Here is a 10,601-nt window from a genome sequence, read left to right as displayed (position 1 = left end):
GAAGAGTTGTTTTTTTTGCAAGACAGCCCCCCGCCCCATAACATAAAACAACCGAGCCTCAGTCAGGAAGATAAAACAGCACTCTGCACATGCTCGGAAGCATGTTCTTTGCAGAAATGCATACCTGGTTAAGTGATTATTATTTCCCTCCCTTGTTTTTGGAAGATAGATTTTTTTTTGATATATGCCTCTGAATTTCAGCTTGACGGCTTTGCACTGGAATATTCTGCTTTTATCATTAGTGGTTTATATTTTATGGGGAGCTGCCTAGAGCCGTTGATGGGGTGGCTGAGAAACGTACAGAAATAAATCCACAAAAGAATAGGTTTCTACTCCCATGGCCGTTCCCAAGGGCAGAAGTTGGCTGGGTCCCTGATTAGGTTGGATCCGGAAATGGAACGTCGTCGTAAACCACCATCCGAAGGCCAGAGAGAGAAACCAGCGGCATTCGGAAATGCTAAAACTTCAAAAAGAAAGCGCAGGATGAATAGCCAGTTCCCGGCAATGAATTTATTTTTATTTTATTTTATTCAGTTTGTCGAACATGTACAAGATAACAGGTATAGGTATCAGTGGTGAGTTGGTCCCGGTTCAGTCCGGTTCTTGCGAACCGGTAGTAATGGCAGCAGGAGGCTCCGCCTACCGTCCCGACGTCATCACTGACGAGCTCCGCATGCGCTGAAGCACGCACGCACGCTCCCGTTGCAAACCGGTAGTAAAGGTAAGTGGAACCCACCCCTGATAAGTATAAACATGGACATGAACAAGGAATGAATACAAATAAATGGGGACTGTAGGACAGGGACGATAGGCTGGTGCGCTTATGCACGCCCCCTTTACGGACCTCTTAGGAATGGGGTGAGGTCCACGGTGGACAGTTTTAAGGTTGAAGTTGCAGGGTTTTGAGGATGTGAACAACAGAGTCAGGTCATGCATTCCAGGCGTTGACCGCTCTTGCTGAAGTCGTATTTTCTGCAATCGAGTTTGGAGCGGTTTACTTTTGAGTTTGTATCGATTGTTTGCCCCGCGTATTATTGAGGTTGAAGCTGAAGTAGTCGTTGACAATTTTGGCCGAAGAGGTTGCAGGAAAAAAAATGCTTTTAGAAGCCTCTGACGATCCCAGATGAGCCGCGCGATCATCAGAGGCTTTTTTTTTTTTTAATTACTTTAAAAGCATTTTTTCGGCCGAAGAGGTTGTAGAAAAAATGCTTTTAAAAGTTAAAACAAAAAAAAAAGCCTCTGGTGATCGTGCGGCTCAGCTGGGCATGGGGAGAGGGGCAGGGATTTTTGCTACCGGTTCTCCGAACCACTCGCCGCCATCGCTACCGGATCGGGTGATCCGGTCCGAACCGGGAGCATTTCACCCCTAATCTGGGGCCGAGAGTCGTTGAGGGTGCAAATAGTATGTGTGTTTTTTGCCTCGAGAAGTGAACTCACTTCTAATTTTTATTTTTAGCACCGTAAAAAAAAAATCAGCAATATGATATCAGGGGAGAAGTTGGGCCCAAAATATTATTATTATTATTATTCATATTTCTATGCCGCCCACTCTCCAAGGACTCTGGGCGGCTTACACCAAAGACAGTATACTAAATAGCATATTTGTTGTGACTCCGACCCCCGAGGCCGACTTATCGGAGGGAGAAGGCTCCGAACATGAAGGAGAGGAGTTGGCCAGGCCTCCCTCTCCAGGACCCTCCTCTCTGGCAATGCCTCAGGTGTCTCCTGAAGAGAAGAGATTGGCCAGGAGCCAGGTATCTTCTTGCAGTCGGACAGTGACGGAGATAAGTCTTGGCTGGATCCACGCCAGCGTCGGAGAGACAGGCGCGCGCAGCAGAAGAGGAGGCGTGCTAGAGATTAGGCTGAGTCACTGGACCACACCCCACAGGGGATAAAAGGAGGTGAGGTGGCCATTCAGACTCTGTGATGGACAAAACAAACTACTAGCGAGTCACATTGTATCTTTGAAACAACGTTATCTGCCTTGGATTTAATACGGACTGGACTTGACAATTCTTGAACTGTGTGTATCTTGTTTGGGTTTATCTATCGGAGGAACAACCCCTCCCTCTATGAGTAAAGTTCTTGGCAAGCAGCTACTGGGTTGCTGCTAATCCTCTTATCGAAAGAATTTGTTGTCTGCCAGTTTTATTTAACCCCTGGCTATCTGTTTGTGTGCGTGTGTGAGACGGGGACAGAACAATATTGCCCCCAACACTCTGGGTCCTTGGAAGGATGGAAGGCTGAGTCAACTTTGAGCCGGTGAGATTTGATCCGCTGATCTGCTGAACTAGCAGTCAGCTGAAGTAGCTGCAGTACTGCACCCTAACCACTGTGCCAGCCTCACACACACACACACACCATATTTTGCAACACACCACAATTTTTCTCAGGCAAAAGCCATGCTTGGCTTGGACGTGACTTTGTTATTATGCTAAACTCATCGATCATAGCGAAGTTCAAATAAATACGACGGCATCAACCGAGCGTCAAAAATGCAGAACCCTTTGCTTGTTATCGATCGCGGTTCCTTCCGTGACAAGGTTTGCTATTTTCATTTCTTTTCACGGAAAGAAGACAAAAGCCGCCCGCTCAGAATCTCCCAGAACTGCAGCGGCATAAAGGACAAACAAGCCAGCCAAATAAATAAAATTGATAAACGTGGAAATAATAATAATAAAAAAATAGATTACAGAGCCTCTAAAATATTCTCAAACAGTGCGGATGCTAACGTCGTTAACTCTATAGGTGGGGCAGGCCCAGAAACAGACTTCAGAAACGTGGCAGGTGGTCCTCGCCTTACAACGGTTCATTTAGTGACGACGATGCTGGGAAAAGCGACTTATGACCAGTGATGGGATTCAAGTAATTTAACACCCGGTTCTCGGCCCTAATGATTTCTTCCAACAACCAGTTTGCCAAACTTCTCAGAAAGTTAACAACCGGTTCTCCCGAACTGGTGCAAACTAGCTGAATCCTACCACTGCTTATGACCGTTTTTCGCACTTATGACCGTTGCGACGTCCCCGAAGTCACTTAACAGCCGTCTTGCTTAGCAACGGGAAATTTTGCGCTCTCCATTTTCGTCGTAAGGCGAGGACTGCCTATCATCCCATTTCCCAGGCAGCCTGCCCGCCCATCGGATTGACCGACGTGATGAAAAATAATCAGTGTGTAGAATTAATGTGTGAGGATGCAAAGCACAGCTGAACTGCTTGGTAATTTGCGGGAGGGAACCCTGAGTTTTGTGCGAAGAAATAAAGGGGAAGATTTATTCCTTTTTTATTATAAATGCGCAGTTGAGCAGTTCTGTCCCTTGACTGTAACAAATAGAACATTGTGCTCTGTCTATCGCGTACATTTTAAGCAACACACATACACAATTTTCCGTAAAAAAAATAAAATAAAAGCCCATGCATAATCCACCGTCTTGGTCTTCCCATAAATCTTGGGGCTCTTCTTTTAAATACCTTGTCATTTCTGTGAATTGCTTCGCAGCATCGGGGCGCTGCGTGTTGGGAGAAGTAATAGAAGGAAAAGGAAGAGCCCCAAGCGATGGACGTGGCCCCCTGCCCCCCTCTTAACCCATCACTCTCCAGATGTGGGACTAGGTCTCCCTTCATTCCCAACTGCTGAGACCGTATCTGAGGATAGGGAAGAGTTGTGAGCCATCCTGAGTTACGCAGATGGGATAGGTAGCCATACGGAGGAGGAGGAGGAGGAGGAGGAGGAGGAGGAGGAGGAGGAGGAGGAGGAGGAAGAGGAGGAGGAGGAGGAGGAGGAGGAGGAGGAGGAGGAGGAGGAGGAAATCCTATTCATTTTGACATTCTCCTCCTCCTCCTCCTGCTTCTCCTCCATCTCCTTCTCCTTCTCATTGTCCTCCTCCTCCTCCTCCTCTTTCTCCTCCTCCTTCTGCTTCTCCTCCTCTTCTTTTGCTTCTCCTTCTTGTCCTCCTCCTCCTTCTGCTTCTCCTCCTCCTGCTTCTCCTCCATCTCCTTCTCATTGTCCTCCTACTCCTACTCCTTGTCCTCCTTGTCCTCCTCCTCCTCTTCCTTCTGCTTCCCCTCCTGCTTCTCCTCCTCCTCCATCTCGTTGTCCTTCTGTTTCTCTTCCTCCCCCTCCTCCTCCTCCTCCTTCTTCTGCTTCCCCTCCTGCTTCTCCTCCTCCTCCATCTTCTTGTCCTCCTTCTGCTTCTCCTCTTCCTCTCCCTCTTCTGCTTCTGCTTCTCCTTCTCCTTCTCGTCCTCCTCCTTCTGCTTCTCCTCCATCTCCTTCTTGTCGTCCTTCTGCTTCTCCTCCTCCTCCTCCTGCTTCTCCTCCTCCTTCTATTTCTCCTCCTCCTCCTCCTCCTTCTGCTTCTCCTCCTCCTCCTCCTCCTTCTGCTTCTCCTCCTGCTTCTCCTCCTCCTCCTGCTTCTGCTTCTCCTCCTCCTCCTCCCCCCTCTTTCCCCTCCCCAAAGCAGCTATGGAGAAGCCAGAATGACCTCTTACACCAGACACATCGAAATTGATTGCTTTTTGCAGAACCTTTTAAGAATTTGGAATTCAGCCAGGTGCTACAGACTGCTTTCACCAGCTAAGGTCCTCACTCCGAATGCGGAGCCCGTATAGAGGAGGAAAAAGCAACCTCTGCCATCACTATTTGCCTGTAGCAAAGAATTGGTGGGATCATAAGCCTGAAAAAGTGGTTGAAAATGAGCATGCAAAACTGCTGTGGGACTTCCGAATACAGACTGACAAAGTTTTGGAACACAATACCCCGGATATCACAATTGTGGAGAAGAAAAAAAGTGTGGATCGTCGACATTGCCATATCTGGTGACAGCAGAATCGACGAGAAACAACTTGAAAAAGTCACCAGATATCAGGATTTGAGAATAGAACTGCAGAGACTCTGGCATAAACCAGTGCAAGTGGTTCCAGTGGTACTTGGCACACTGGATGCTGTGCCTAAAGACCTAGGCAAGCACTTAAAAACAATTGGCGCTGACAAGATCATCACTGGTCAGCTGCAGAAGGCCACTTTACTGGGATCTGCCCGCATAATCCGCTGATACATCATGCAGTTCTAAACGCTTGGGAAGTGTTCGACTAGTGATTTGGGATATGAAATCCAGCATGGTTATCTTGTTTGCTGTGTATACTGTCATTTTTGTGTAAATAATAATAATAATAATAATAATAATAATAATAATAATAATAATAGTAGGAGGCCTTTTAAAGACAACTAAAACAAAAGCAGAATATAAGAAAGAAGTAATTGAGCAGCGAGATGAAAATTGGAAAAGCAAAGCTCTGCATGGCCAATACTTGAAAAGTACTGAAGGCAAAGCTGACCAGAAACTAACTTGGAACTGGTTAAGATCAGGAGTACTGGAAAAAGAAACTGAAAGCTTTATTTTGGCAGCTCAAGAACAAGCCCTAGCCACAAACTGCATGAAGGCAAAAATTCAACATGTTACCACCAACAGCAAATGCCGCCTCTGCAATGAGAAAGATGAGACAGTCGACCACCTGATCAGTGGGTGCAGCAAAATTTCACAAACTGACTACCTACAACGCCATGACCGTGTTGCTAAGATCATTCACTGGAAATTGTGCCAGAAGTTTGGATTTGAGTACAGCAAAAACCACTGGGAACATCAGATTGAGAAAGTTTTAGAGAATGAGAAACTCAAGATCTTGTGGGACTTTAGGATTCAGACTGACAGGCACTTGGTCCACAACACACCTGACATAACAATAGTTGAAAAGAAAAAAAGTATGGTTCATTGACATTGCAATACCTGGTGATGCACGAATTGAAGATAAGTAGCAAGAAAAAAATCACAAAGTACCGGGACTTGCAAATTGAAGTTGAGCGACTGTGGAAAAAGAAATCGTGTGTTGTCCCGATTGTAATTGGAGCCCTCGGAGCAATACCCAAAGGGCTACCCCGCTATTTAGAAATTCTAAATTTGCCGGACTTGAACATTTTGACTCTACAAAAAACCACCTTACTCGGAACAGCTTACATCCTCCGACGATACCTTAACAGTTTCTAGGTCCTTGGTTAGGACTCGAGCTGCTGAGCTATTAACCAGCCTCAAAGGCTGTGAATCTCACTAAAGATTAACCAATAATAATAATAATAATAAACAATAAACCCATATCAACCATGAGCACCAATCAATGGTATTTGTGATGCATTTTTGAATGTTCAGTTGACCGAGTTTCATGTTTAATGAATATGAAGATAATAATAAGAATAACAAATTTGAGAAGAGCTAGAGACAGACTTAACAAACAAACTCTGATCAGCAGTTTTGTTTTTGAGGTTTTTTTTTTTCTTTTTTCTTTTCCAGTTTGACAATTGATTCATTGTGGCACAACGATACATTCATGGCGAGAAAGCATGGGAATTGTGTGACAATTGTCTCTTTCGTCCGGCCACAGTTAGTACATGAACCAACCGCTCGCAAGTTCGACGTCGGTACAGAGTCAGATGAGAAATAAGGCACAATAGCTAGTTTTTGTCGGTTTTGAAATGGTTAAACGTTGCCCCCCACTTGGGACGGGCGGCCCGGAAGACAGGAGGGGATCCGAATTCTCCGTCACATGATCAAAGCCTCCGGTTACGCAAAAGAAACACCCCAGCCTGGCCAGATCCCCGCTACGTCGGGCTTAAAGATGGCAAACGAAATGGTTATCAGGGGGCACCCCTAGGATCTTGTATATACAATGCTGCAACTTTCCTCAACCTGGTTCGGAGGTCCAGAGGCCCGGACCTCAAACGCTCTCGGCATTCCTCAAGCCAGCAGGAAAGACGGTTGGGTCGAAGGGGTCCAGATCGTGGGAGGATTCTCCAAGTTGAGGAAGGTTGGACTTCTGCTGATGTGACGGATTGAATTGAGTTGGCTCAGCCAGAAGTGGAGGCGCCGAGATCTTCAGGAACAGTGTCCCCCATTTGGCCACTTCAGAGGTTCTCCACATCTCGTGTGGCCTGCCGTGGAAAATCCACCAGCGACGAAGAAGAAAGGCTCCACTAAATCTACCCCTGAGTGGGCCAGTCTCCTCCTCCTCCTCCTCCTCCAACTCCTCCAACTCCTCCTCCTGCAACCTCTCCTCCTCCAACTCCTCCAATTCCTCCTGCAACTTCTCCTCCAACTCCTCCTGCAACTCCTCCTCCTCCTCCTGCAACTCCTCCTCCTCCAACTCCTGCAACTCCTCCTCCTCCAACTCCTCTAACTCCTCCTGCAACTCCTCCTGCAACTTCTGCAACTCCTCCTCCTGCTGCTGCAACTCCTCCTCCTGCAACTCCTGCAACTTCTCCTCCTCCAACTCCTCCTCCAACTCCTCCAATTCCTCCTGCAACTCCTCCTCCAACTCCTGCAACTCCTCCTCTCCCTCCTCCATGTCCTCCTCCTCCAACTCCTCCTGCAACTCCTCCTCCTCCTCCTCCTCCAACTCTTCCAACTCCTCCTCTTCCTCCTCCATGTCCTCCTCCTGCAACTCCTCCTCCATGTCCTCCTCCTCCTGATCTAACTCCTGCAACTCCTCTTCCAACTCCTTCTCCTCCAACTCCTCCTCCTCCTCCTCCTCCTCCTCCTCCTCCCAAGCCAACATTTCTGGTGCCTTCCCATCCAAACAACCCCGGATCGACATTCAACAGGCTCCAGTAAACTCCCTCGTTCCCACCCCACCCCCACCCCAGAAGAAAAAAGTGCATAGATGCCGGGGGGGAGGGGGGAACCTCCTGCGAGAGGAGGTAGGAGGAGGTTACACAAACCGATTTTGATTTGCGGTCCAGCCCTTGGTTCTGTTGATGGTCATGCAAATGCCTGAATCTTGGATAGAAAATCCTGACGCGCGTGTATATATTGCTTAACTGATTATTCGGTTTATCATAAATATATATATATATATATGTATATGTTATATTTATATATATAGAATATTTTATATATATATTTTTTGTAAGATCCTACTATCGGATTATAAAAGCACAGGGTATTGCATTAACTCGGATCAGGAAGGGAGTGCTGGAAAAAGGGTCTCCATGCACGTTGTCATGCTTTCAAAGTTGTAATTTTAAAAAGTTCACCATGCAGGTTCCCGATAAGGGCCCTCGGCTTGGCCAAGTGGGACCTTGCCTGGGGAAACCTTGCTATCTGTTCAGAAGACAGCTGTCTCTCCAGTTGGGGGTGGGTGGGAGAGGAAACCCCCAAGAGAGGCAAAAGGGAAGAACTTTGTCTTTGTGTGTACGCCACCAATTTTGCCACGGAGGAACGACAGTTTCCCTCCCAGCCACGGCTCCCGGGTGGCTTAAAAAGGGAATTGATAGGTAGGTCTAGAGTTTTCTTCCCTGGGCTCTTCAAGGAAGTCCAAACGGTCCATGAACCCAGGCATCATCAGTGCCTCCTCCAGGAGTTTACTTCATCCCGCTTCTCAGGACCTGGTTGGCTGCGATGAGCATGACGCTGATGATAAACGCGATGGCGAAGGCGCAGATGAGGCTTTTCCGGACGCAGGTCTGCCTGATCTGTTGGTTTGAGCACGCTGAGGAGGAAGTGGAAAGGATGAGGGGAGTGATTAATGGGGGGGGGGGGCGAGGTCATGACGAAGACGGGAGAGAGAGGAGAAGGAGAAAGGGAGAGAAAGATGGGGGAAGAGGAAGAAAAGAAGAAGAGATTATCGCAGTGCGGTTGTGTTACTTGGCGACCCTGACAGCTAGAGTTTTTCGAACTTGGTAGTTTTAAGATGGGTGAACTTCAGTCCCCAGAATTGCTGGGAGTTGCCGAGGTTGGACACCTTTGAGGTAGAAGCTAGAAGCTCCTTTGGGGGTTTTGATGAGTGGCCAATTCTGATGGCCAATGTCAACTTGCAAAGTTTTCAAGTTGCCATGAGCAGGAGGGAGGGAGAACTGATGGAGCTGATTGATTTCCCTAACTGAAGCTACATTCCACAGATGCTTTCTTACCACAATCAGAAGGAGGGTGTTGGGTTTCACAGCCAGCCAAAGTGGTTAATTGGAGAATGTGATTTACGACATGGCCAGGGAGGAGGGGAGAGACAGGGTCATAGGGGAACGTAAATCTACGTGGGATTGGTTCTAACTGCATCCGAATATCGCCGAAATGGTGCTCCTAATAAATGACTGTATTTCTCTTGAAGTTTGGCTCATGGCTCATGAATTAATTAGGGCATCTTTCGGAAACTTCACAGCCAATTGGTTTCTGGTCCCCCTCCCCCCCCCAATGAACTGAGCCCCAAGATGAAGTTCACTTACTTTCCACGTCGACTGGGCACTCCTCCGCGTTTCCCATGTGACTTTCCTCCTCCGTCATGATGATGTTTTCAATGTCCTTCATGGAGAGGTGCTCGCAGAAAGTGTCGTACAGCAGCCGTTTCAGCTCATCCACCGTCAGCTTCTGCATGTCGCACTGCAGAGGGCAAAAAGAGTATTACACAACTTCCGGTGCCATAAGTGAGCTTGATGTTGAGGAGACATGTGCAAAAAATATTGAACGGAGAACCCATCGGATTTTTTTTTTCTTGGAGAACTTGCTCTTCTCTTTTACACTGCAAATCCTGACTCTCTGAACCTTCACAGAAGCTATCTAGATATGGAGTGGATGGATTCATGGTGTTGCAAGCTCAGAGAACATCAAGAACCCAACATCTTCACTCTTTGATCCTTCACAGAAGCTATTTAGATACGGAGTGGATGGGTTCATGGTGTTGTAAGCTCAGAGAACATCAAGAACTCAACATGTTCACTCTTTGATCCTTCACAGAAGCTATTTAGATATGGAGTGGATGGGTTCATGGTGTTGCAAGCTCAGAGAACATCAAGAACCCAACATCTTCACTCTTTGGTCCTTCACAGAAGCTATTTAGATACGGAGTGGATGGATTCATGGTGTTGCAAGCTCAGAGAACATCAAGAACCCAACATCTTCACTCTTTGATCCTTCACAGAAGCTATTTAGATATGGAGTGGATGGGTTCATGGTATTGCAAGCTCAGAGAACATCAAGAGCTCAACATCTTCACTCTTTGGTCCTTCAAAGAAGCTATCTAGATATGGACAACCTGGATGATTGAGACTCTCCATAAACACAAGGGTGTTCTACCTTCAGGAAAAATGCAAAAAAATAAATAAAATAAAATATATACCTGGAGTACCAACATCTGCAAGGAAATTAAGAAGAGGCTCACAGAGATCTGGAACTGGGATCCTCCTTACCTTCCAGAACACGGTGTCAAAATCAGCGCCATGAAATTTCTCGGGGATGCCGGACGTGGAAAGTTTGGGTCCTAGTAACGTCACAAACTCTTCAAAGTCCACTTGCCCATCGCCTAGAAACGAGAGGAGCAATGACAGGTGATCTGAAGGAACCATCCAGTTGAAGAGTCACTTATTTGTGAAAGAGGACACAGACGGTCCTGGTCTTACGGACATTCGTTTAGTGATCGTTCAAAGACACAACAGCACTGGGGGGGAAAAGGACCGACAACCAGTCCTTGCTCTTGTGACTATCACAGCATCCCTGGAGCTATGCAATCAAAATTTGGGTGCTTGGCCACTAGCATGTATTCATGATGGTTGCAGTGTCCATGG

At 47.0% G+C, this 10,601-nt stretch overlaps 2 protein-coding genes across 2 annotated transcripts in view; both read right to left on the bottom strand.

Moving 5' to 3' along the window:
- Positions 1–6,196: 6,196 nt before the first annotated feature.
- LOC132709977 (uncharacterized) lies at positions 6,197–7,642 on the bottom strand. Its single transcript, XM_060685157.2, has one exon. The coding sequence runs from the start codon at positions 7,640–7,642 to the stop codon at positions 6,767–6,769; it is 876 nt and encodes a 291-aa protein (XP_060541140.2). The 3' UTR covers positions 6,197–6,766.
- Positions 7,643–8,404: 762 nt separating this feature from the next.
- CABP7 (calcium binding protein 7) overlaps positions 8,405–10,601 on the bottom strand; it is a 38,777-nt gene continuing 36,580 nt past the window's right edge. The window contains exons 3-5 of the mRNA XM_060685142.2: positions 10,227–10,339; positions 9,267–9,420; positions 8,405–8,536 (exon numbers count right to left, since the gene is read on the bottom strand). Of these exons, the coding sequence (XP_060541125.2) occupies positions 8,409–8,536; positions 9,267–9,420; positions 10,227–10,339 (395 nt within the window). The 3' untranslated portion in view covers positions 8,405–8,408. The remainder of the gene's footprint in view (positions 8,537–9,266; positions 9,421–10,226; positions 10,340–10,601) is intronic.

Source organism: Pantherophis guttatus, chromosome 17 (genome assembly GCF_059756535.1).
Source record: "Pantherophis guttatus breed Tessera chromosome 17, ASM5975653v1, whole genome shotgun sequence".
NCBI classification, from domain to species: domain Eukaryota; kingdom Metazoa; phylum Chordata; class Lepidosauria; order Squamata; family Colubridae; genus Pantherophis; species Pantherophis guttatus.
Note: the sequence above shows the minus strand (reverse complement) of the source record. Positions and strands in the feature narration are given on the sequence as shown.